Source organism: Chaetodon auriga, chromosome 14 (assembly GCF_051107435.1).
Source record: "Chaetodon auriga isolate fChaAug3 chromosome 14, fChaAug3.hap1, whole genome shotgun sequence".
Lineage (NCBI taxonomy): Eukaryota > Metazoa > Chordata > Actinopteri > Chaetodontiformes > Chaetodontidae > Chaetodon > Chaetodon auriga.
In genome coordinates this window covers 19,188,095-19,215,724 of record NC_135087.1, presented here as the reverse complement: position 1 = coordinate 19,215,724, position 27,630 = coordinate 19,188,095, and the positions used below count along the sequence as shown (strand labels likewise).

At 42.4% G+C, this 27,630-nt stretch overlaps 1 protein-coding gene and 1 long non-coding RNA gene across 3 annotated transcripts; one reads left to right on the top strand and one right to left on the bottom strand.

Annotated features, from left to right (window-relative positions):
* Positions 1 to 7,753: 7,753 nt before the first annotated feature.
* Positions 7,754 to 19,468, bottom strand: LOC143331286 (fibronectin type III domain-containing protein 5b-like). Of its 2 annotated transcripts, none has more exons than XM_076748003.1 (3): positions 18,775 to 19,468; positions 10,084 to 10,199; positions 7,754 to 9,433 (listed from the first exon to the last, which is right to left on the bottom strand). In XM_076748003.1, the coding sequence occupies exons 1-3, from the start codon at positions 18,926 to 18,928 to the stop codon at positions 9,020 to 9,022; spliced, it is 684 nt and encodes a 227-aa protein (XP_076604118.1). In that variant the 5' UTR covers positions 18,929 to 19,468; the 3' UTR covers positions 7,754 to 9,019. The 2 variants fall into 2 exon arrangements, with proteins under 2 accessions (XP_076604118.1, XP_076604116.1); XM_076748001.1 differs by having other exon boundaries at positions 7,755 to 9,499; positions 18,775 to 19,345.
* Positions 18,940 to 19,734, top strand: LOC143331287 (uncharacterized). The gene is made up of 3 exons (XR_013078126.1): positions 18,940 to 19,078; positions 19,401 to 19,552; positions 19,647 to 19,734. It is a non-coding gene; the product is annotated as an uncharacterized LOC143331287 (long non-coding RNA).
* Positions 19,735 to 27,630: the final 7,896 nt, after the last annotated feature.

Genomic DNA, 27,630 nt, shown 5'->3' with positions numbered 1-27,630 from the left:
CGCTGCACACTCCAGCTGTGTGGGCAGCTTAGGAAAATGGATATTGATTGATGACCTGTTACGGCTGTATGGTACAGAGGAACAAAAAGCAAACTGGAAGGATGTGAGTTCACCAAATTCTTCAAAGATGAGAGGAGTTAGGACAATCCAACGTCTGTCATGAGAGTCGTCGTCTTTTGAAGACAAATTTTATTCATGCTTTCATATGAGTGAACATCAACTTGATGGGATCCTGGCAGTCATCAAAGAGGACATCAGTAAGGACAAAATGAACTTCAGAGAACCCATCAGCACTAAAGAGCGTAGGTAAAATGAAGTTTTCGTGTGTAATTTCATCCTAATATTACATTATATAAGCATTTAATGCATTTTTGGCCATGATCGCCAAGTCTCGTCCTCTCTGTTAACAATAATCAAACACCACTGATTCTGAGACTGAGCTTGATTTCATGGTTATGGGCTGAGGAAATGGCTGGACTCCAAATGCAGGACACAGATACTGATGGTTTGAATAATAAAAAGGATTTATTGTCAGTAAAAGGAATATGATCGCTGGGATGCATTCCATGTCGATCCATGATGGAGCGGGCTGGCAGGTGAGCTGAGTCAGCAGGTTTTCTGGTGGTTTTCTGTGGCTGGTGATTATGGATTGGCTGCAGCTGTGGTGGCTGATTGGTATGGGGAGCAGGTGTAGGTGAGGCAAGATTGCAGGGAGCCACCCAGTCGCATACACACACACACACACACCACACACACCGAAGGAGAGAGTAACATGACACAAAGGGAAACTGCCATATTGAACGTGACGCCCTGTCAATTCAGATGGATTCTGATTGGCTGTCAGTGTTTCTATGGTTCATCAAATCGCTCTGAAAGTGATCCAAACAATATCTTTCTCTGATATCATTGTTGTTCTAGTTCTAGTCTAGAAGAGTTTTTAAACAATATATTTATAGTTATTTTGATGGTTGTGGTTCTTGGTGTGGACGGCCCTAAATGCCATCATGGGCCTTATATGCAACAGTAAAGTGTGTCATGTATATTAAATTGGTGGGATTTCATGTCAGAAACACATGGAAGCAGTTTGGACCGCCTCCCATCTGAACCAACCAGCTAACTGCCTCTAAGAGATGGATTTCCTCCAATGAAAAGGCTCCATCAGGACCCTAAAATAAAACATCTTCTGTTAAGAGAAAGACCAGTAAGTGTTCCTTTGGTGAGTATTGTACAACAAATCCTAACATTTCTTAATAATCCCCAGTAATCTTCCATCACAGTCTAAATAATATATCCTTCTGCCTGAACACTCGGCGTATCGTATGCGCTACACATCCTGACAAATACAGATTCAAACTGCTTCCTCCTGGGACACATTATCAGTAAGCTGAAGAGCTCCTCTCCTGAGAGCTATTATCTCTCCTAACCTAACCTTTACAATGGTGTTTTAACTCATTTGTAGGGCAGGGATGCTCGTGTGTGTAAGCTCTGGCTTTAATTTCGCCTTTAGCCAATTAGGAGTTTGTGTTTGACCAACTGATTTACATCTGAACGTATACAGTGAATGCTTTTTAAGTCACACACACTTCCTGAGGAGGCTCTGGTCATTCAGGGTCTGCAGATGCTCTGTCCTCGGTGGTGGTCAGCGTTTTCTCCTCTGCTTTGTTGTCAGCGGGCTGAGAGCAGCAGACACCAACAGGATCAACAAACCTATCAGGAGGGCCCGGATCTGTCAAGCTTGATTCGCTGATGGAGGTGTCAGAGAGAAGGATGCTGCTCAAGTTACTGAGCACCATGGAATATAGCTCTCTCCCCCCTCATGTCTCTCGGGAAGACTACAGCAGCATCTTTAAGGACCGGACACACCAGGATTTAAACAAATTGCCGCGAATCAATTCTTTCCAATGGAACCAGAGCAGGAGGAGGTGAAACTAGCTTATTAACTGTGTTGTAGCATTCAGATTGATTCAACCTCCTCCGTCAGAGTAAAAAGTCTTTCACACAGAGCAATGGTGTGCAGACAGTAATGACACAGGAGTCAGTTAATACCTGAGCCATTAGCTCATATACTGTAGCTTTATAGCTTCCCTCTTTCATAACCTTTTATTGAACAAAATGGAAAGTAGTGAATGTGACTTTATGGCAACAGAGAGTAACAGGCGTTATTATTATGCACAATTATTATTGTTAGGCTTTAGATTAAATGTTACTAGATTTAAATATCATTATTATTGGTGCTGAAGGCATTTACCATTAATTGATGAGTCTGCCGACAGATTACTGGCAACTATTTATTACTATTTTGTTAGTTATTCGAACAGAAATGTCAATGATTTGATGGTTTCAGCGTCACATTGTAAAACTGTCAATTGAATGCATTTGGGTTAGGATGGTGGGTCGAGCAAAAATCAACACATTGCTCCTACAATGATATTTACCTCTACATAAAAAACCCGATCACAATCACACATTGTTGAACTGATGCTGCTGCACTCATGAAGCGATCACTGTACATCTGTTCCCCAGAAACAACATCAAATGTTCTCCTGTTGATACAGTGAACTCTGCTTCTCATTCTGTCTGTCTCTGCTCCCACTGAGCCTCGGCTCCCTGGAGGAATCACCACATCCACGTGCGCTATCTGTCTGTTGGCTCGATTTTATCTCCATCTCAGCACATGGAGAGTGTGCTTTATATGAACTCTAATACAATTATTCATATAGCTCACAGCAGTGTGACACCAACATGTTTAGATCATACAGTAGAGCACACCCAGGGGCCCTTCCGCAGCTTTCATCTGAGCAGTGGCAGCTGAATTGTATTCTTAGCCTGTGGCTCATTCACTGATGTCTGTTATGAACTGATCACATGCCTGTTTAACATGTAGATGTTAATAAAAACAAATGCTATGTGATGTGCTGTAAGACAGTTTATTCTGCCCTTTAACCGTTGAAATATATGTGGTTTAAAGTAAAATGGCATATCGAGCATTGGCACAGAAACGCTGAGCCAAAACAGCAGAAGATGAAAGTGGAACAGTGTTTCTTTTTCTGCCTGGCTGGCGTAAGGCCACTGAAAGCTACACATGGCCATCTTAACTCAAGCTGACAGTCAACATTACAACTGCTCCAGCTCCACTCCTTTCTCTGGCGAAGCTACAAACTGTCTCTTGAATTCCTCTGCTCATACCGAGCTGCTTTCACCCCGAAATGATCAATATTTCTGTGAAATTATGAATCAAATTCCCTCCCAGATGTGCTCTCAGTTGTCTTTCAGTTACTGTGTTGGGCTGGTGCGCTGGATAAGTAAAAGCCCTCTGCCTAACAGGCTCGTAAAAATAGAAGCTACAGTGTCTTGGGCTTGTTATGGAGGAGCGAGTGTGAGGGGGATTTTCATGAGAGATGTGTGGCCTGGTGTAAACCGAGAAACGTACGTGACAATGCCAAGAGCCAAGAAGCAGCGCAGGCACTGAAAGTACCTCACACCAGGGGGGCTGAATTCCTTTTTTTATCCTAAAAGACATTTCTGTGATTGACCTCAGGCCAATAGGAACTTCAGGATGCCATTTAAGTTCAACTTCGCCTTGACTGAAAGCTATGCAGGCTGAAAATCTGCCAAAAACTAGCGTAGTCTAATACAACAGCCATGCAGCAAATCCCACCTTCATGAAGGTTAGAATGTGCAGTTTTTGTTTAAGGTGGTAAAATCACACCTTTAGTTGGAGTCTTGGAGTCACTACGAGACTCCAAGACTCCAGGAGGTCTGTGGACCCGGCCAAGCTGAGGCAGCCAGGCAGCGTTTTGAGAGAAGATTAAGAACAGTTTGATATTTTGGGAAATACACTAAAACACACTATTAACTGAGAAAGATGAGCCTGTTATATATGAAGCGGTTATCTTAGCCTAGCATAAAGATCTGTATTCAACATACATACAGGCATGAGTCTGATATTGATCTTCTCATCAAACTCTCTGAATGACAGCGAGCATATTTTGCATTTCACTGTGAATTTTCCTGTTTTCTTTCATATTTTTTAGATGTAAAAAGAAGAAGATCACAAGATAAAAGCAAAGATTGGAAGAACACCTGGAGAAATAAATGTCACTTACTGTTGCATAACTGTTCTTTTTCTGCTTAACTTTCCTGTCAGTTGTCTCAGGATTGAGCAGATTGATCTTGTGACCTGTGAGGTCTGTCTCCTCATCCCTCTCCCTCTGTTACACACAGTGCAGGTAAAACAGCCTCCAGGGACGCCCAGCGGCTTTCCTGTACTGCTGGGTGTTTGAGGAGATTTAAAACCTCCCACAGACAGATACTTGATAACAACATGCTACCTCTTCCTGTCCCTCTGTCTTTGTCTCTCTACCAGTGAACACAATGAGCGATTATGTAAGCTGGAAAAAAAACATGTGATTGCTAAGGATTGTTGCATGTATCAAAACACACTTACAGTACACTGCAGAGGATGTCGCACAGCATGTAATGTGGTAGATGCTGATGCTGATAACATGCCAGGTCTGCTCATTGTACCTGCTGCTGTTCACATGGTGGAGTCAGACGAGAAAAGAGATCCACAGCTCCCCCTGTCAGAAGCTGAGGGCAGTACAAGACTGAAATTAGAAAGGAGTGAAAAAGCTGTCATGGTGGGTTGTGGTGTGCTTTATTGCAATCCAATCCTTGTCCTTGTGTGTCTGTATGTTACCTTCACATGCACACACGTGAAAAACAGCCAAATACACACACGAGATGCATTTACGTTTGCCGATAAACTCCCTCGAGCACTGTACCTCACCTCCCACCTCTCCGTCTGTCTCTGGACTCTCTGTCCAGCTCTCTGCAGCCCTTGAGCTCACTGAAACGGCGTGTAATGTTTGTTTGCCTGTAAATGCACCATAAAATAGATGGTCCTGAAGTAGGGACAGCTTTTACAAAGTCACAGTGACATTGCTGAGCCGGGGCGAGAGCGCTGATGGAGGCATGAGATTGTACACAGATGAATATTCCACTGCTGAGAAATATCATTAATCAGGCGCTTACCTTTTCTGTCAGGCTGTGGTTAGGCCGCCCCAGACAGACACTCAGTAAGGTCAGAGTGGGATGACTGATACTAAATGTGAAAAAGTCTCTGTATTACCTTCCTTGTCTTTGTCTAAACCTTGTATTCTTTTCTGCATTTTGTCATGCGCAGGTGTAATTTGAAAAACTAGTGATGTATCTGCACATGTGTGAGCATTTTAATGGCTTTTTCTGAGCCCATGTACAACAGATGAGTTACATTTGAAAGCCCATGAGTTACAAAGTCAGAGGTACGTGGGATTTGTATGTTTCACAACCTCTATTCTGTAGCTGTGATCATGACATACTTGTTATAGCTCCAAGCTTTTGTTCATTTAGCATGAAAGGCTGTAAGAGGAGGGACAAAGTTAACACAACCGTGAGCCCCTCGAGCTCTTCCTCTCCTCCTCATCATCTCTTTTATTCACAGGATAAGCTGGCAGCAGAATTAAATGACTTTTCTGAGAGTGAGAGGAGGAGGAGGAGGAGGAGGAGGAGGAGGAGAAAAGGAGAGAAAGTGGCTTCCTCAGCCCCAGGATATCGCCGCTGTCTCCTTTCCCCAAAGCTGAGGAGCTTCAGAGCAGATTTAGAGAGAAATGGGAGGCGATAATATGACAATTTATCTGGCAAATATGAGGGGGATTCAATAATCCCCTTCTGCTCTCACCAGGAAGAATGGGGACATTTTTCTCAAGGCCGTGCTGTTTAAAGGTGGGGAGGAATTAACTGACGTTGAGTAGATGATCTTCTTGTCCTTTTTGAAGGACTTCTTGAAATTTAATCTTTATTTGCTGCTTTCACACGTCTCTCCTGTCTCCTACATAAATAAAAGTGACAGAAAGTTTGCAATTACACAACATTCACACTTGCAGAGGGAACAAATTACCCACAGGGAAGTTGGGCTGGATACAAAGAGCTTTCTGTCGGTGTTCTTTAATCAGAAATGTCAGAGATTAGCACCTGAAAAACCTGCTGTGAGCCTGTTAGTGCACAAACAAGAGGCCCCGTATTTCAGGGATTATCGGCGTTTCTCTTCCATATGCATAAAGAAAGCAGCCTTGCAGGTTGGAAGCCAGAGGAGCCCACAGCTCTTCCCTGCTGGCAGCATGTTTTATACAGCTGCTGATTTGTAATTTCCTTGAGTCTGCAGGTCTCCGGGGGGAGCAGGGTTTTGCTGCTTGCCCTCGCTCCCTGCATTAACTCTCATAAATGATTGAAAAGGCACGTGCCGACCTCGCTCTGGGCCTCTTCTTAAAACACACTGATATTATTAAATATAAAAAGGCCCATATGTCCACTGCATAGATATGAGAAGAAGCGGATAGATTTGGATAGAGAGGATGTCAGTGTCAAGTGAATGAGAGAGAAGAGCCTTGAGCTTACAATGTCTGCTTTTATCAACCTATAAATAAACAACCATGTGGTTTTTTTAGTTGAATAAAAAATATAATAACCACCTAAAGTGTCTTCAGATGAAAGCAGAACAGCATCCAGGGTAAAGTCAAATGTAGACCTCCGTTTCAACCATATTAATATTCAAATATATTGAGCCTCCTGGGATAATTTAGCCGCTGAATGACATTTAAATGGCTGCTTTGTTTCATCATTCCTGTGCATCCTCTTTAGCTCCAGGCCGTGCGAGGATGACGATGAATCCCAGGTGAAGGAGGTGAAGGTGGTGCGGGTACTTTCTTCAAAGGCAGGCTTGTCAGACATCCTCAGCCATAGGGCTCTTATGTAACTGTGTACCTGCCTCTCAACTCGACAGCCAAGTGTGCCTCTTCAGCTGTCTCCACTGCATTATTCATGAGAAGAGTGGAAATGAGTGACTCCAGTACTCTTCATCTATCTCCAATGAGCGTCTTAGCCTTTGGAACAACACTGAAAGGTCTGGGCTCAGAGCTTGTGTGCATGTGTGTGTGTGAAGCCTGTCAATATGTGTGAATCTTACATTTTTGGGAGATGGATGAGTGAGGTGAGGCAGAGAGCTGCTTCCTCTAACAGCCCTCCAAATAAAACAAGTAAACAAACATTCATCAAGGCGTCTCCTGCATTCGGCTCAACAACCTGATTTAAAAAGCTGAACCGTTGTCCTCTGGGACATCACAATGCATTACTCATTTTTAAGACCCTCAATCCACGCTTTGTGCTCTTCCCATCTGGCCGCCGTTACAGGACGCTGCCATGGAAGTAAGTGAAATTCAGCAGGAGTTTTGTCCCCTCTGAGTTTGTGTGTTTGTGTATGTAAAGTCTGAGAATGTGGTGGGAGTGGGTGTATCGTGTGGGATTCACGTATATATCTGTCAAATTTGATGTTTTCTGTCCGGTTTGATGTATTTGTGTACTCCGAGGTTGTACGGAATGTGGAAACAATTTCCTTGCAGAAGGACGAATAAATCTAAATCTAAATCCAATCAACATTTTGGGTAATGTGCTTATTTGCTCTCTTGCTGAGAGTGAGATGAGAAGAATGATACAACTCTCACATCAGTGCACTAAATATGAAGCTACCACCAGCAGTTGGCTAACTTAGCTTAGCATACAGACTGGAAACTAGGGGAAACAGCTAGCCTGGGTCTGTCTGGAGGTAACAGAATCTGCTCTCCAGCGCCTCTAAAGTTCATTAATTAACAAATTACAACTCTGAGTCCAAAAATGGGACACTGTGAAAAAGGTGAATAGAAACAGAATGCAGATATTTGCATTTGAACTGTGTTTAATGACAACAGTTTTACAAAGTGTTCCTGAGCTCATGTAGAAATATCCTTTATACAATCATGTGTTCACAGAGTGGTGAACCTCTCTCCACCCTTGCTTGTGAACGACTGAGCCTTTCCAGGATGCCCCTTTCATACTCAATCATGATACTATCACCTGTTACCAATGAACCTGTTCATTCATTCCACAGTTTTCCCAGACTTTTGTTGCTCCTGTCCTAAATTGTTTGAAATAAGCAGATATTTACAAAAAAAATAATGAAACCGATGAGGTAAAACATTAAATATATTGTCTTTGTGCTGTTTACAATTGCGTATGAGCAAAAATCAACAAGACAGAAACAAGAGAAAATGATTGAAGATTCAAGATTTCTTTGTTACTTTATTGTTATTTCAACAACTTGTATAAGAGAGTGTAAAATGCTTTGGTGTGCTTTGACATTGCAGCAGTAGTAACAATAAAACTAAAAGTAAGGGCATTAAAATGGTGCTTAGAAGAATAGTAAAACAGAAGTGTGTGAATAATAAAACAAAAAATAATGTGCAGTTAAATGTACAAGGTGCTGTGTGTGTATAGATACATAAATATTCATATGTGTATGCCATTCTGTGAGTCACAGACAGACAGGCAACAGGCCCTTAGTGTCCATTGTTCATAAGCCTGGTTGCCTGATGGAAAAAGCTGTTCTGGAGTCTGCTGGTTCGGGCCTTGAGGCTGCGGAGCCGCTTGCCAAACGGCAGCAGTTGTAACAGTTTGTGGTTGGGGTGGCTGGGGTCTCTGATTATCCTACGGGCTTTGTTGACACAACATTCTTTGTAAAGATCCAGATGGAGGGAAGCTCACATCCACTGATGTTCTGGGCAGTTCACACAACCCTCTGCAGCGCTTTGCACTTCCTGTACCAGGCCGTGAGGCATCCAGTCAGGATGCCCTCAGTTGTGCCTCTGTGGAGGGCCCAGAGGATCTAAAACTTCTTCAGCCTCCTGAGGTGAAAGAGATGTTACTGTGCTTTTCACCACGTGGCCGGTGTGTTGATCCCCGTTGAGGTCCTCAGTGATGTGGACGCAGAGGAGCTTGAAGCTGCTGACTGTCTCCACAGCAGACTCATGGATGGTGATGGGGTCCAGCCTCTCTCCCTTCCACCTGTAGTCCACCATCAGCTCCTTGGTCCTTCCAACGGTTGTTCTCCTGGCACCACTGTGTCAGGTTGTGGACATCTCTCCTGTAGGTTGTCTCATGTCATAGGTGATCAGCCGATCGCTGTCGTGTCGTCAGCAAACTTGACTAACAAGTTAGAGCTGTGCGGGGCCATGCAGTCTGGGGTGTACAGGGAGTAAAGGAGGGGGCTGACAACACAGCCCAAGGATGGCTCCTGTGTTGAGGGTCTTGTGTGTGGATGTGCTGGATGACTGAGCAAGTGTTCGTATTTCCGTGTCTGTGTGTTTTCTCTTTGTGCCACTTCACCTTTACTCTTAGAGGCCTGAGTCTCGGCCTCCTTCGGCGTTCGGAAGCGCAGGGGTTCGCTCAGTGGGCTCATCCCGGACATGCTGATGGACTGGACATGCACAATGTAGTCTGTCTCCTCCTCCAACTCCCATGATGCACAGGAAAGTGTGCTGATGTTGACTTCCTGGATGAATCGCAGCATGCGCACGTCTTTCTTCTGTTGAAGTAGGACATGGGAGAGATCAGATCCAAGAGCAGCATTGATCGTCTCATCGTTACCTGTCTGTGAGACAGCAAATCAGCATATTTGACCAAATATCAAACTATTCCTTTAAAAACATCATCTACTGCTGTGAAATTACAGCAGGTGCAACAGGTACAGAAAAGCAAGATGAGGGAAATCAGAGTACTGAATGTATACACAAGTCACAATATAGGTAGAATGAACATGTCATTTCTATTTGCACATTACAGTTCTACAGCATTTCTCCTTCCTCTTCAAACACACCTCAGTACCACTGTGAGAAAGTGACCCACACTGACTCTGCAGCATCCTCAGTCATGTCACTCCCAGCTCCTGTGAATGTCTGTATGTATGTGTGTGTGTGTGTGTGTGTGTGTGTGTGTGTGTGTGTGTGTGTGTTTGTATGTTCTGTGAGCATGATGGCAGCAGATAATATCACTTTTCCCCATTTCACAGAGCTGTCAGAGTCTGCTGTTGTCATAGGGAGTCCGACAGGATCCAGCATCCTGTGATAATTCCCATAATGCAAAGTGACTGAGCAAGGGAGCAGCTTAATTCAGTGACATTTCCACATACTATATATCCACTGGGAGCTGTGTCTTTACTGTATGTGTGCCACTCACCTGCTGTGTGATGGCAAAGCCAATGACGGGGTCTCCCTCGGGGATGTCCCATGTCACCACAGCAGAGTTTGCTTTCACCGCTTTGATGGTCACATTGACAGGAGGCGACAAGCTATCTGCAAACACAGACAGAGAGAGAGAGAGAGGGAAACAAAAGCTTGTTTTATCTTCTGCAGTCTGAAGCCAATGAGAAGTTCAGCTCCTTTATGTTTCTGCCGGGTGCAGAAATGGCCACCAATATGGCAGGAAGCCAAATTCAGTGGTGTGAATAAATGGCTCAGCTGAATCCATTATGTAAGGTGGAAGCGACAGAGTATAGAAACACAAAACAATTCTGTGTTGAGTGTTCCAGTGGTAGTGTCCAAGGCTCAGCAGACAGTCGAGTATGTATAATGTGAACGGATCAATGCAGTCTGGGATGTCAGTCTCATCTTTCATGAAATTTAAACTAAAAGTTGAAATGTTAAAATTTTAAACTCAGCTTGAACAAGTTTAAAAAAATAGTCTTTGAAAGTATAAAGTAGGATTTGAATGTTTTTAGCCGTGCTAGTGGCTGGATTGCAGTCTGGATTATCATTTTCTTTTCGTCTATGTTTCGTTTTAATGTCAAACAAATACAACATATTGCATGTACACACACACACACACTCTACAGTACATCTTTATCTCATTAAAACAGTGCAACAGATCCTTGCAAATGGAAGGAAAGAATACAGATCTGAATATCGCACAGACTCTAATTTAACTCAGCCTCTCAAATCTTGTCCAAAGCTCGACGGTAATATGACTTCATCAATTGATCTCGGTCTCTTTTTAATGCAAAGACTATTTCATAGCTGAACAGATTGAAAGTCTTAACATGGACTTCAGGAAGTCCTCATTAAATTCTACTACTCACTCTTTGCAGGAAGTGCACAATATCTGACCTATTTCAGTATTTTGAAAGATTTTGGTAATTTCTGAATGAGAATAAAATACAAAATGAGATAATAATGATTTGGTTTGACTCTATAATTACGTGATATGCATGTGCTGATTGGTGGCCTCAGTTTCCACCAAATAAGCCTCTATAATAAGACTTAACCTACCTAATGGCTACAGCTCTGTATGAGTGTGTTTGCAGATGGGATGATGTGCACCAATACACACATCAGTTTGCTTCAAATAAGTGTGAAATGGATTTTTCTTCCACACTGTTTACACCAACTCAACTGCTGTATGTTTTGTTTTCTTCTAAAAATCATTTGGGAAAAAAAAAAGAAAAAAATGTCTGACTGTTCACTTTCAGCCTCATGACATCATTGCCTTGCAGTACAGGTGTAACATCGGGCTTCATTTTATCTGACATGAAAATCTGACTGTCTGTGCTGTGGAATAGAAGTGGATCATTACTTCATGTGAATCAAATTAATTATGACTTACAAAGTGGACGGCAAATATTGCCTGAAAGCCTAATTAAATTTTAATACACTGTGAATTATCAGAGGTCTGAACCACTGCCTGAAGATGCTGATGTGCAGATTTGCTAAAAAAAAAAAAAAAAAAAAAAAAAAAAAAGAGGTCAGAAAATAATCAATTTATAAAATCAGTTGATCTGAAGATGCCGTACTTCAACTCGAATTTGTAGCCAACCAAGTTCAGTTTTAATCCTAATATCAAATTCAGGATATTCATTCAGTCAGTTAGACTTTTTTTATTAATCAGTTTGTGCATTTTACGTTTATTTACAAAATGAACTGCTCGTAAAAATAGCTAGTAGACTACACCTGTAAATGTGACACAAAATGATTCATACAGTACAGACCTGAGTAATGTGTTGAAGATATAATTAGACATCTTATGAGATACGCTTATTTGCTGTCTTGCCACAAGTTAGATGAGAAGTTATCAATACCAGTCTTATGTCTGTACAGTAAGTACTAGAGCCAGCCGCCGATTAGCTTAGCTTAGCATAAAAAACAGAAACAGAAGGCAACAGCTCTGTCCTTCTGAACTTAATCAGTTTTTGTACAAATTAAACAAACAAAACTTGTTAATGAGAGAGATTTGGAGGTGCCGGTTGGCAGATTTTCTGACCTTTGGACAGAGCCAGGCTAGCTCTTTACAGCCTTTATGCTATGCTAAGCTAGCTGGCTGCTCACTGTATCTTTGTAGTTATTGTACAGACATGAGAGTGGTGTCGACATCTTTTTCTCTTTCTTTCTCCTGCTGCAACGCTCTTTGAAATTAGAATTTTTCCCCACTGGATGATCTTTAAATAATGATATCTCATTGGACTGTGAAGTGTAGTAGAGCGTAGCATTTCTGTTGCTTTCTCTTTCTTTTATTGTATATATTGCTGACTGCCTGTTTGAACTTGTAAGTGAATTATTGTTTTAAGTCTCTCCTGGAAAACAGACTTTGTTCCCTCTGAGATGCGCTGAGATTAAATAAGAGACAGATGATAAAAAACATTATTGCATATAGATTGCAGGAGATTGCAACAAGGTGGGGAGAGGAGTGAAAAAGAAAAGCAACATGTCCTTGTTATTTCTCCTCAGTGTTCTACAAAATAATGTTAAACCATCTCTTTGAGTGTCCTCACGTCCGACAGCTTCCGGTCACTTTCTGTCCATCTTTGTCTCCTCTCCCCCATATGATTGCACTACGCTGTGGGACAAGAGAGTGGACGTTGGCTGTGACCGCGGGCCTTAAATATCCACATGGCGTGAGAGTCAGCTCTAATGAAACACCAGACAGATGTCTTCATAAACTCTCTCCCATCGCTGTGGCACACAGTCTGCCTCACCCTGAGAGATGGGGGTGACTTTGAGCCATGACGGATGTCCCTGGTGTGTGTGTGTGTGTGTGTGTGTGCCTTTGTTAGGCCAATGATGACCAGAGTGACAGCTTGTAGTTTGTCCCATGCTGAGGAGTGTGAAGGGTGACAGCTCCTTCATGTCCACGTTCATTAGAGAGGTTACTGTGAGAAGTGTGTGTCTGTGAAACGGTCAAGAAGAGGAATCCAGACATGTTGGGAAGACACACACACGCAGTCTTAGTCCATAAAGCCTATCATTATTTAATGAACGTTCTCCTCCTCTCTCCGTCGACCTCAGAAAGACACGACACTCCTCCCACACCTCCTCCAGGCCTGCTGCCATCCCTCCCTCCCTCCTGACTCCTCCTCTGGATCTCTTTCAGTTTGTTTTGTGTCCACGCACTTCCCAAATTCGGTAAACTGCTCTTGACTGCTGCTGAGGGAGAGAACATCTGAGTGGATTTATAGATGGGAAATATTGCAGGTAACATGGGGGTGTTGTCATGTGGAGATCATCATATGCTCCAAGGAGGAAAATGTTTTGTTGTTTATCTTTCCTTTTACCAAAGGCCTGTTTGATTGTGTTTTTGGTAACGTTGCCCATGAGTAAACCTTTGAATGTGCAGTCTCGGACTGGAACCAGTTCAGCTGCGCGACACTTGTGACCCCAGTCAGCTGAGACAGTCGGATGCAGTGTGACACCTGAGCAGACGGCCGGGGCTTTGAAACTGAGAGAGCATGAAAGTGAGCAGGGTGGTGTTCCAGCTTCCAGATATTCCTGATTTGGAGCACCATAACACAGCTCTGCAATCCTTAGAAATGCATTTCTCACAGTCAGGCCCCTGGACCAGTTCTGAGCTAACAAGTTTGTCTGCAGGCTGGTAAACAACATTAAAACTGCCTGTTGGCAACATCACATTCCACTGTTATCTGGCATATTAGAGGCAGACACAAGAGTCAGGTGTTTGTTATTTCCTGTTCCTGTCTTTGAATCCCTTTGGGGATCACTGTGCTGCTACTAATTAATGTTTAGCAACTTAAACGGCTTTAGCTCATTTCACTGCTAATAGTAGGTAAACAGACACTTTGTATGGAAGGTGCAATAACAGCAGGTGAAAGTGAACATCAAAGCGTTTGAAGGAACACTTTGGGAAGAGGGAAAAAATAAACTTTTGTGCTGCAGCCATGATGTGCGGTCACAGCAGAATCAGAGGCTATAAATTAGCACATGTTGATTAGCATGCCGATGTCTTGTACAACAACTAACGATAGCGTTGGGGGAATTACGACTGCTTGCCGCTTGTTTTTATTGAGTGTCAGTGAGCTGCGGTGGCGCTGTGCTCTCCGGGGTTAGCATACATACAGCTGGCAGGGATGCCAGCTCTCCCCTCATTCATAGCTAATGTGCCATGATAGAGCCATCACGATGCTGATCTGGAGTTTGCCCTTGCATGTGTCAGAGGAGACCTTGGCACATGGTCTCGCCCTTGTGGATACGCATACACACACTGATGCACACAATCATACACACACACATACAGAAGTTAGGTAAATCACAGTCTGATGCTCTGGAGAGCAGGCAAACACGAGGCGTTAATGTGCCTCATTTAGAAGCTAAAGCATCTGAATAATTTAGAAGTGCTATCAAACACGTGTTCACATCGGAGTCACACTGTAACGCTGTGTCGTGTCTTAGAATTGACTGGACATATTGCCTTTTTCATTAGCCACTGTCTTTACAATGTTCCAACATATGACTGCTTGAAATGTTACATAAACCACAAACAGCAGCTCTTCCACACTCATTCAGTATCTTTCTCAGTGTTTCGTCCTGCACTTGGTGGGTCTCTGACTGTCAGTGACTGTTGAATGTTTAATTCGCCAAACTTTTCAAGAAACTCTCAATAGTTCTGAACAGGACATTGTTCAGAGCTACAGCTTATCCGTCTGTGTCTCCTGAGATCAAAGTCGTGCTCTGGTGGTACCGTTACACATAAGTTTCCTGTATTTCTTCCTCTATTCACTTTTGCTTTCCATCTTTGAGACTGTCATGGACACTTGTGTTGAACCTGCCCCTCACACACACACACACACACACACTCCTGCTGTCTATCTGGTTTTGTCTCTCTTTTTCATCTCTGTCTGTCTCTCCAACGCTCCTCACTATATTTCTGTACAGCTACTACACTGGGGCTTTTTGGCAGCTCCTCCATACCTGGGGTGTAAAGCTCTCTGCCTGTAACTGACACTTCAATGGGAATCTGGGTGCAGGAAGGAGATGGTGGGTGAAAAGCTGTGACTCACTTATGTACTATTCTGCTATTGATTAGCCTCATGCCTCTCACACACCGGCTGCTGATCAGCTGATATGCAATACGGGCAGTGCAGCTTAGAAATTGGAGAACAGTTTGAGGCAGTCAGTATAAAGATTTTAATTTTGAATTCATTAAGGACGTCCTCCTTTAACAGCCACAGAGCGCCTGTTTGTGTGTGTGGGAGGCTGCATGTGCATGTTTTCTGCATGTTTTGCATGTTGAGCAGAGCCTGTGTGTCCTCGGTGGTCCATTCTGCCTCTGTGCACAGCAGCCCAGCACTGTCAAATAATTACACCTAAGGGTCTTTTTGTCCCTTTGTAGAGAAATGAGTTATTTACTCAAAGGAAATGAATTTTCCAGCCCTGCTGGCCACGAGAATGCTGAGGTGGGGAGGCGGGGGGGATTGCAAAACACAATCTTTCTCTCTTTCCATCAGATAGACACGCAGACACACACACACACACACACACACACACACACACACTTTTCTCTAATTAAATGTCAAAAGGCAGGGTATGAAAATCAATGCAGCATTGTGTGTAGAGAGAATGCAAGCCAGCTAATTCAAAAAGGCAAAGGAGTGCCGTGAGGCTGATTATTTGACAAGCCCGCTACTAATGAAATCTACTCTCAAATCAGTTACGAACCCGCCACCCCTCTGACACACACATACAACAGACAGGGAATGAGCAGTGATATGGGATGGTGCTGATAACGCTAAAGGAGCTCACAGCTTGATGTGAGGTTATGAATATGATATTAGGGTTTGATACATAACTTTCATCTGTCTCATCTGTGTCTCCCTTCAGACTTACTGTAGCGTCTGTCTGTCTGTTTCTCTCTGTGGAGGTCTTGCAGCCCTGCTGAGGACTCGGGGACAGCTGCTAAAGTAACGCCTACAGTAGCTGCCTGGGAGAGTTGGTGTCACAGGCAGGTGGAGAACGTGAATAATCCTCCTGCTCTGATTCCTCCATGTTTCACTCTCTCCTTTTGTCACTCACATTCTCTCTGTCTGTCTTTGTCTTTCTCCCTTGTGGCTCGAACGCGAGCACTTTCTTCTCTTCGCATACATTCATTTGCTTTCTCTCTATCCATCACTGCCTTCATCTCTGTGTCTGTCTCTGGCAAATATCCCCCTTAGAGAAACACATGTTGTGTGACTGACTACTGGCCCCTGACTGAGTATTGAGGCCCCCCACCTAAACCCGACTTGCATCTCCCGCCACAAAGTGTGACTAGTAGCACTGAAAATCTTATGAAACTGCATTAATTTGGACTTTGTCTCTCTGACTGACTGGATGCTGCTCAGAAATATTAACAGTCTGTTTCTTATTGGATGATAATTTGGTGGTGGAGAGCAGAGGGATGGGTGCTTACTGTTAACCTCCTGCACTGTACTGTACCAAACTGTACTCACAGAGAATTCATCACCTGGCAGGCGGCTGTCAAAGTTTAAGATTTTTTTGCTTTACAGCATAAAAAAATCAACCTCTGAGCTCTTGAAAGACTCAGCTTCCTTCACTCATTATTGAAGCATCTCTCAAACACACAGAACAGCCTGGAGCCTTTGCATAACTTGCATCGCTGTTCAATTTGTTGATTGATTCATTGATTTTCTCTTTTTTTCCCTCCAAACTCAGAACTGTTACGGACCAGGGGAAATTGCCTGCTGGGATTTACGGCCTCATTTAGATGAATGTGTTAGAGAGTCCATTTCCATGTTAAATGGAAACATTACCTTTCCTTTCCCAGGATCAACTGACTGTTTGTGAGTCACTATAAACACAGAAACAGTAAAGACGTCACTGTAGTGTACAGTTTATGGTGCCGTGGTGCACACCCACTCACTTCTGCCAGTCCACCTCTCTGCCTCGACATCGATTTGGCCTGGTTTTCCTGCTGCAGGTGTCTGACTAAATAAACTCTGAGACAAAAACATCTGTAAGCATCTTTTTGCAAATAATCAATGGAGATTGAAATGATTAGGTCATACTTTCATTTAACCCATTTAACTACAATTTAGTTGTAAGCAGATAAAAGGACATTTGAAGCAACCTTGTCTACTAAAAATTCTGTTTATATGAAGCTAATTTGCTTTCATTATCACATTGTGCTGACAAACGTAATCACTGTTCAGAGTCAACGTTTGTTTGACTGAATGAAACACTTCTTTTTATGAGCCGGAGTGTCAGCGAGGTGGTCAGGGTGGATTCTGGACACACAAAGTGCAGGACTGTGACACCAGAATCCAAGGATCAAGTCCAGACTGTGATCACATTTAGACAACAAAAGCACCTCGGTTAAGGTTAGACAAAGATTGTGATTGCTGCTGACTTTTTCTGTGTTAAAACAGCCTGATCTTTCCCTGACATTAACTGAGTGCTGTAAGTGCCTAACCAAAACCATAAAAAGATGAATAATGTTGGAGTCACTAAGAATAGATAGTGCACTAAATGATTGCCTAATCTGATAGAAAAAAAAAATGTCAACTGTAAACATATTTACAGGTAAATTAATCAATAACATTTCCTAATTATGTTAATACAAAACCTAATCTGCATTACATTTCCTTCAAAACATATTTGCTGTTACTTATTAGTTGTACATAAACGTCATTTCTTGGAGACATGACTCTCTGAAGTGTTTATTAAGGTATTCTTCAATTGTTCATTAATCACTTGTGGATACTTCACAAGGAAAGTAACAAATACAATAATAAACACATAAAACATATATAACAAGGTAATCTTATGTCAGAGTGTGTTACCATGTGTCATGAAGTGTTAATATACTGCTTATAATGGTTAAATACAGCTAGTTCAATAAAGCCATTCACTTCAGCCTTTAATATAGTGGAGCTCAAAAAATCAAGTGTCAGCGTCCTTTATAAACATCTCACTGCCTGCCAGGAGAAATGCTGAGAGCTTAAAGAGTCTGAATATCACATTGTAATATAGTTTCTTTACAGTGTGAATTAAGTACAGAAGTGTGAAGACAAAAAAACACAAAACACAGAGTGTGCAAGTAGTGTGTGTGTGTGTGTGTGTGTGTGTGTGTGTGTGTGTGTGTGTGTGCAGCAGTTCATAGTACCTGCCTGAAATTAGACTCAAAGGTCAGCTTGGCTCACACACACACACACACACACACACACACACACAAGCACACACACACACACACACACACACTCACAGAGAGACTGCTTTGCTTCGAGAGACAGACAACAATACGGTTTGTCATTGGTCAGATTAGCCCCAGTGATCTTCATCAACGCACGTGAAGCTGTCTCACATGTGAATAGTTCAAACCGTCAGTTGTGACCCTTCATATGTTTGTTTCATTAGATGGCAACACAGAAAAGCCTCCAGCAGCAAACACAGTCAGCCTCTCCACAAACACTACAGACTACGCAACGTTCATTTCTAAAGCCTGAACAACACGAGACAGCAGCGTTTCACACACATGCCTCTGCAATCCCTCCACGGCTCGTTTCATCAGCCAATAAAATACCACTGTGTGAGCTGCTGCTCCACAATCCATGGAAACATCCCCCCTAATTGCACATAAACATAAACTTACCCGCCGTGACTGGAGAGACGCAGAGACAGCCGAGAACGAGCAGCAAAAATCTCTCCATCTTTCTGACGCTCGGACGACGTGCGGTCCCATTGACTCTGGCCGAGGGTGCTGCGTTCACCGGCGGGCTGCTGTGCCGTGTTGTGCTGCTCGGCATTCACGTCAGTTCATGCGTATCGTCTCGACTGGAAAAGGAGCAACGACGGTCTGTCGGCGTCTCAGCACCTCGGACAGCGCTTTCAGCGGCACCTCCGCTCATTCAGCAGCCTCGACTGTCCCCGAGCCGCCGGCGAGCAGCGAGCAGCCGGTGAGCATGAGCACCACAGACTGGACTCCAGTCTGGAGTCTCCCCGATGTGACGCTGCTGGAGGTGGTGGTGGTGGTGGTGGTGATGCTGGAGGTGGTGGTGGTGGTGGTGGTGATGCTGGAGGTGGTGCTCAGCACCGCTCAGCTGCTGCTACTGCTGCAGAGTGAAACGTGCTGGCTTTATGAGCGCCTGGACTGAGCCTGCTATCAGACATCAGTTTCTTCCACTAGTTCTGTTATGAGCCTACTGACCTGTTCTAGTGTGTCTCCTTGCCCTTTTCCTAGTGTTATTGTTGTCTGTCTGTTCTCCCTTGTCTGTGCAGCTGGATGTTCCCCTACACCCAGTCAGCTCCGCCCCTTCAGGGGCTCACCTGAGAGGTATGTTCCTGATAAGGCACAGTACTGAAGGAGAGAGCTCTCTTCGCCCTGTGCTGGATTATTCCTCCATCCACGGCGGGGTCTGTTTGTTCCCAGTGTGAGTACTGCGCTTCTTTATCTCCTCTCCTCGTGAAGTTTGCTAATGCTAACTATCCCAAAACTGCCACTTATCGTGTGCTCCTGTGTTACAGTGCCTACCTGCCGCTTCAGCGCGTGCCTTGCCTCAAACCCCTTTCGTCGGAGCTCCCATTGTTCTCTTCCCCTCCTCCTGAGTACGCCTTTGGTTTGTTTATTCTCCACTCCTTATGAGTGCGCTTTTTGTTGTAGTTTATTGTTAATAAATTCTCTTTTATCTGATTCCTGTTTCAGGTCTGCTTCTTTGGGTCCAAACAAATTCATCAGGCAAAAGCTAGTCACTCCTTTCCAGCAACTCGTGGCTCTTTTGTCCAACTGAAGCCTTACTAGTATCTCAGTGTGTCACACTAGCGGCACCGAGGTCCCAAACAGTCAGCTTTTTGAAGCACTAGTGGCCCTCTGGACATGTTAACTAGTCCAACATGGATTCAGCTCAAAAGTAAACTAGTGGCGTGTAATTTCAAGCACTAGTTAACGAGTTAAAGCATCTGACCTTATGAGTTAACTTGGGAGATCCAAAATGTCCACTGGTAGTCAATTGGTGATGTCCAAAATGTTTACGAGTCATACTCGTAAAAGCCAAATGCTCAACACCCGACATGTTGAATAAATGCCTCACTAGTTGTGTGTATTCACTAGAGCTGAAATACCCAACACGTGAGAAATATGTCCAGCATGCTCAGCACAAAATCTGACCACTGAGACAAAATGTCCCCCACTAGTTAACTAGTGGGAAAACATCTGTGTTACCAGTTAACTAGTTAACAGTTAACAAGGCATCCGGGCTGAAGCATGGATTTTTACCAACGTGTCACAGAACTCAGCCCACTACTCAGACAAACATGTTCTTTATTAGCAGTCGCTGTAGGCATCCTCCAAAAAAAGGCAATTTACTGTATATTTATCTACACAAATATCTAAATCTGTATTCATGAAATCTAAATTTTGGCCATCTATATTCATATTTAAAGTATCTGTACCTGGACATTGACTTTATATATCTTAATAAATAGTCCTGTTTGTGTCTGGAGCTGTAAATAACTTCCTGACATGGCATATCACCATGTTCACAAAGTCATTGGCTATTCAAATTTAAAAGGTAAGGTTGCTATGTATTAAAATCTAGCGGCATGTTTTTGTCTTTCTACTGCTAGTTGACACTTCTGTCATTAATATTCTATTATTATTATTATTATTATTATTATTATTCTCAGTACACAACTGAGTGGAAAATACCTGCAGAACCCAGCTGACAGCCGAGCATCGTTGCTGCTCTCTCTGTGTTCCCTCTGTCATCAGACGACAGTAGTTCATGGAGACAAAGTTGACGAGTAATAGTGGCTGCTGGACTGCAGGCTTGAAAAATAAAGGCACTGTAATACTTTTGGCTCATCTTTGAGTGGAACACTAAAAAGACGTGTGGGAGCGTTCTTGAGACAAGTGTCTGTGTGTAAGTGGAGAGGGTTATCATTAGGGTCTTAGCACTGGAGTCCTCATCTGCTACACTGGGATTTGGTGAATTTGACATCTCTGCCAAGAATTCATCAAGCTTCAGCATGCTCTGATAAAAAGCACAATAATGAAATTTTCTAATTCAAACATATATTTTCACCCAACTGTGTCATACATAATAAACATATTTTATTCATGTTATAATTTGGAATAATACGCAATAATAAGAAATATTGTATTAACACACGTTTTGAACGTCCATGATATCATACCCTTAGAAACACACAATAAAACACAAAAACCAACACATTCTGACCAGTCACCATGACTAATGTAACAGTAACATGACCAGCTGATCCCAAGTCTGCACAGGAGAACTTATCCAGTCAACGTCTTTGTGTAAACAGCAGATGTTTGTCAGACTGCTGTGGAAGAAATTCTCTCCTTTTCTTGCAGCTCTGTCAGTCCTTGATGCTGTGCATGCATCACATTATACAACTGATCAGATATTTCCTAAAATGCGGGCGCGAGGTGATCACCAGCAGCAGATCTACACAACGTGACACGTTCTCGCTTCATGTGGACACAGGAAGTTGAGTTCTGTGCAGCATTAGGTGAACCATCAGGGCTGCTGCATCGCCTCCAGGGGGGCCCACTCCTGTGGGTCTACAGCCAAACATATTTTGATGAAATCCTTGCAGTCAGAGAAGAGAGAGGACAGAGAGCAAGGCAAAGATGAGTGGGGGGGTAAATGCAGGTACTATGTTGATACTAGCACTGTCTTACCTTCGGACACTTGAAAATTGCTCAGCTCACTGATGTATCTCACTTGTGCAAGGAGCAACTTGTGGGTGTCAAACTGTTTTCTGTGTTGCATTGTGAACTAATGCAACATGAATGAAAACATCATCAAACAGGAAGTGTAAGCTGCATTCACTGTATGTTACAGTGCAGGAAATTTTTGGTCCTTATAAAGGTGGACCATGTAATTCACCTCACTGTCAGAGAGATACACTTATACTATGGATATAAAAGCAGACAGAAATAAAATAACAGCCAACTGTGACCATGTGTGCTGAGTAGGACATTTTTAAGTGCAAAAATAAACTTGTCAACACTCTCTGGTGGACAAACCACATAACAGTGAGTCTGTTTCTAAATGATCTTCAACATATCTTTGCTATTTCTGTACTGTCATTTTTTACTTCCTTCAGCAAGAGTCATAACTTCACGCCCTGTCATTCAGTGCACTGTTGGATATTGTACAGCAGGACACAGAATTCTCCATCAAATAACACGAAATGATGAAACTGATATAAAACTGTATCTGTGGTTTTGCTGTTAGAGGCAGCGGTCCTTCACACTCATGACTATCGTTTAGGCTTCAACAGATAAAAAGCTTTTAAAACTCGTCAGCGATGCAGCCTGAGAAGGAGCAGAAAACTGTCTTCTGCCTCGCTGTCAGAACTTTTTGAACTCACTGCTGTTCCCTCTCTCTCTCTGCTCCCTCTCACACACCTGCTGCCAATTATAACACAGCACGCTGCTGGTTCCATAAAGATGTGTCATCACGTCTGAACGCAGGCATTAGGAACAATAATGGAAGAGTCTCTGCCGCCATGTGGACAATATAATTTTCAAAAAACAATGAAATTTCTCAGTTTCAACTTTTGATATGCTGTCTCTGTGCTATTTTCAGTCAAATATGGAGTTTCAGTGTTTTGCAAACCATCACATTCTTTTTCTATTTCTATTTTATACAGAGAACCAACATTTTTGTATAATAAAAACCTTTGACTTTGATTTGACTTCATAACACAAGAAAAGGATTTTAGTAGGGTCGACTGAACAGAAATAATCTTCTCTTGCTCCAACAAATGGGATGTTATATATTCAGTCTAATTTCAACCACACGAGGTCAGGAGCTCCCAGGTCTGATTCCCTCATGTCCCAGCCTGCACTCAGCTTGTCAATATCTGAGCAAATCTTGCTTCTCTAGCTGTTTAGTGTGATGGACATTTGGATACTGAGCCATGTGACAGAATCAGAGGCTGAACATGCAGCTAGTTTTCTTGTAAGCAGCCTCATAATGTTCACATGTAGCATTTCTCACCTAAACACATTTGTTAGACCTCAAAGATAAACTCCTTGAGGTCTAACAAATGTGTTGAGAACTCTGCACACTCCTGACCTCTTGTGGCTGAAACATGTATGACACATTTTGTGTTGGGGAAGGCTGAATAAATATGAAACTTACACTAATGTCAAAGATGATAAATGTTTGGATTAATTAACTCACAGAGTTGATGTCTTGGGCATGTTTGCTATTAATAAAGTAGTTTGATGAAATGACATGCCTGAGCAATGATCACAGACCAGTGGCACACGGTGCGGCTGCAGAGCCAAAACCTTCATGTGGCAAAAAATTCCCAACAGCTGTGAGAAAAAAAGGCAAAGTGTTGTGTGAATAAAAGTCTCAGGACACGCATTGACCTTTGTTTATCTTTGAAGTGATCTGTGGGTTTGATCAAATTTGAGCATCACTAATGCCTGAATGTGATGACACAACGGGGTCAAAGACCAAAGACTCTTCAATTTATTTTCCACCATGTCAAATAAATTAGCTTGATCAGTCTCTCCTGATTGAAACACTTTCTCCGGTTTTGAGCGCAGTGCCTCAGACAATGGAGGACCAGTGTTTAATTGTTATTCCTTCTTCATTTGTTGTGATCTAATGTTGAAAATGTTCTGCCCAGATCCCCATTTCTTCTTCTAAAACCTAAGTCATCCAAATGTACAGTTTTCACTGAGAACTGAGGAGGTCAGACAAAGCGAGTTTCCACTTTATCTTCAGATTGTTCATAGACTTAGTTTTTTCATTATTTTCTGTTCCAGTTCTGATGATGGCAACATGCCATTTGTTCCTTTCATCTGCTGCCCTGCAGAAAAACAGGAAAAAGTGGCAATTTAAACTTTCAAGGGGAAACTAATTCAGTTCAGTACATTTAAAGTTTAACATTTAGAGACGAAACATAGTGTTAAAGCAGTTACAAAGTCAAAGTTCCAGCTATTCATGCATAGAGCATCTAATGCATTTGAACGTGTAGATTCTAATTTGAGTGACAGTCGGCCACCTGTAATGGTAAGTTCACTTCAGTTACACTGCTCAGTACACACAGTATGAGTAACCCACAGCATAGCACCAACTCATAAGATCTTTATGAAAATTTCAACTACACTTTTCATGTGGATAAAATCCCAGAACCACAGTGTTCAGTGTATTTTACAGGTTTTTCTTTTTGATGAATGAAATGATTTCATTCTCCTAAAAGACTACAGTCTAATCTCAAACAGAGCCAAGGGGCACATTCAGGAACGAGTGCCATGAACTGCTCAACGTTACATTCACTTACACAAATATATTCAAAAGTTGGAGCTGAACAAAGACGCAACAGACAAAGCGTGACCATTTAAATGAGTTCACAACACAACTGAGTGGACAAAATAATGCCAACACAAGCCCACTAGGAACGGGACGAGCTGTAATAGAGTCAAATTGATCTGTGATGTGAAAATGATGAGAACTAGAGTTTCCTGACATGTATGTATACCAGGAAAGTAATCTTGACAATTGGCTGTTTGTGCAGTCGGCAGCCCAAAAACTAGTAAACTGTTACAGTGTGCTCCCAAGTTTTCTTCTTCCATGTGAACATATGATGACATATGATGAGTGTTGCCACTTAGGGGTGACCGACACAAGTGAGGAAACAGAACACGTTGAAAACATTCATATCCAAAACACAAAGGAGGAACAGCGAAAAAACGAGAGTGAAAACAGAACAGACAACATTTAAACACCAAGGCTGGAAAAACCATTTGCAACTGAGTTACAACACACATGAATGTTCACATGTTAATTCTCACCAAAGACAAAGTTGTCCGGTCTAAAGACTTGTCCAAAGGGACCAGACCTCACAGAGTCCATTGTGCCAGGCTCCAGGTCCACCAGCACTGCACGAGGGACATACTTGCCACCTGGAGATGAAAACACATTCTCCTTTTAGTTAGCATGCATTAAACACTTTACCTTTTGCAATGTTACACAAACAAAGCAAAAACGCATTTTGTGGGCCTAAACTAAGATATGGTGACTATTTATCATTTTACTAAATGTAAACAGTTTTGACACTGAGCAACCTGTTCAGCAATAACTGTAAATTACTATTATCATTATTGTCATTATTACTAGTACTACTACAACAGTTAGACTGCATGTCATACAGCCAGGTTTTGCTTTCCTAATCTGATCCTGGATCTTGAACAACTATGATGAGATAATGAGCCTCTGCTGCCTCTCATTAACTGCCAAGTGTTTCGCTTTTATAAGGTGTGAAAATATGAAAGTTAATATTAAAGTTAAAGCTAATGCAAAGTAAGTGGAATTTTTGTTGTTGTTTAACTCTTGTCCAAATTGATTTTAAGCCAATCATCAATAACGTGATGATGATTTCAACTGTGTTGTCCAGCCTGTTGCAGAGTGAAGAAAAGGTCATGGGTAGTATCTAGGCCAGCTCCTCGTCACCTTCCTCCTCGAACTCGCCCTCTTCCTCAGTGGTGGCGTCCTGGTACTGTTGGTACTCGGACACCAGGTCGTTCATGTTGCTCTCAGCCTCTGTGAACTCCATCTCATCCATTCCCTCGCCAGTGTGTGTGTGTGTGTGTGTGTGTGTGTGTGTGTGTGTGTGTGTATATATATATATTATTGTTATTATTATTGTTATTATTATTATTGTATTACATCATTAAAAGAATGTTAACTAGAGATTAAACATTTATTTCAATTTATTTTCATTACCTTCACTAATTTAGCTACTCTGGTTTGTATGTGGTTCTAGTATACTGGTATCCCATCCTGTGCCATATCCCATCCCATGCTGGTCACCAGCTGGTCTATGCTGTTGACCAGCATAGACCAGCATAGACCAGCATAAACCAGCATAAACCAGCATCCCATGCTGGTCTATGCTGGTGACCAGCATAGACCAGCATAGACCAGCATCCCAGCATCAAAACACAACAAATGCTGGTTTTTGCTGGTGACCTGCTATGCTGGTCTATGCTGGTTTTTCTAGCAGGGCAGTGGACTGGAGTTGATCACCTTATTTTTTTACCCAAGATCAATGATATATGATTAGCAAGTATATACCTGTTGCTCCATTTGAATGTATTATGTTGTGTACTGTTAACGTATTTACTGAATGAAGTTCCAATGAAAGACAGTTTGCAAATCTGTGAAAGGTGAAAGACTGCCAGTGTCACAGGTGGTTTGTGTTTGCATTTATTATCCCAGAGAGAGATTTGTTTTCACCGCCGGTACTAGCCAGTTTCCACTTTATCTTCAGATTGTTCATAGACTTTGTTTTTTCATTATTTTCTGTTCCAGTTCTGATGATGGCAACATGCCATTTGTTCCTTTCATCTGCTGCCCTGCAGAAAAACAGGAAAAAGTGGCAATTTAAACTTTCAAGGGGAAACTAATTCAGTTTAGTACATTTAAAGTTTAACATTTAGAGATGAAACATAGTGTTAAAGCAGTTACAAAGTCAAAGTTCTTTTCATGCATAGAGCATCTTAACATATTCATGTGATCATCTGTGTCTAAAAGGGAACATTTTCAGTGAAACACGTCCCCACAAACAGAAACATCTAATGGTGAAAATGTCAGGTTGTTTAGCTAATGACACCATGAGAATAAATTGAGTTTTCATCAAGTATCTTTAAATGGACTAACATTGTATAGAACACCTCTATTCACATTCCCTTTCTGTTATCTATCATCTCCAGGCTGTCATCTCAGATTGACCAAACATCAGTCTCTTCCATGAAGACTGAGGGAAAATGCTTCAGTAAGAACTGTGATTGGATTGTTTACATTGTGTTCAGTAGCTAGTCTGCATTCACCAACACTCTTTTCTTCTTTTAGGAGAGCTTGAGACTTTCTTTAATGCATGTGCATGAACTAAAAAATAAATATGGAGCAAAAGAGCATAATTACAGCTATTGTTAATGATGTTTCAGCCTCAAATCAAAAATATTTTGTGATCATCGGTGTCCTGAGCACACTGGTGGCCAAAGAAAACCCTGGCTGGCCTATTTAACATGAAGTATGAATGTTTTGGTGTCATGAAGTCATGATGAGTGTCGGGACTTCCAGACAACAGGTACACACTGAAAATGTTGCACTTTGAAGCTAAACAAAAAGTAAAATAAAGATTTGAGACTTTAAAACTGTTACTAAGACACAGGTGAACACACAGAAAAGACACCTGTGAACCTAGAAAGGTCATGTGTAATTAAGAAATAACATGAAAATGAGTCACAAACAAGCCGTCAGGGTTCAGTGGCCTCAGCACTGATGAGAAACAGCTCCACCCAGTGGACAGTTGAGACAATGACAGAAGACTCCTGAGGACTCTGGACCTCCTCCAGTTAACACACACTCACAGTGTTTCATCTCACGATAAGAGGACTCTACTCTAAACACACACTGACGATGTTGTGCTCTCAGAAACCTGCAGGAGCTCCACA

What these genes read in the sequence shown, in the direction of transcription:
- LOC143331286 (XM_076748001.1), bottom strand. Translation starts at nt 18,928, where the DNA reads ATGCCGAGCAGCACAACACGGCACAGCAGCCCGCCGGTGAACGCAGCA. An exon ending in CGTCTCTCCAGTCACGGCGG is followed by an intron (nt 10,200 to 18,774) that starts GTAAGTTTATGT and finishes CTGTGTTTGCAG; the next exon opens with ATAGCTTGTCGCCTCCTGTC. An exon ending in GCTTTGCCATCACACAGCAG is followed by an intron (nt 9,500 to 10,083) that starts GTGAGTGGCACA and finishes GCTGTCTCACAG; the next exon opens with ACAGGTAACGATGAGACGAT.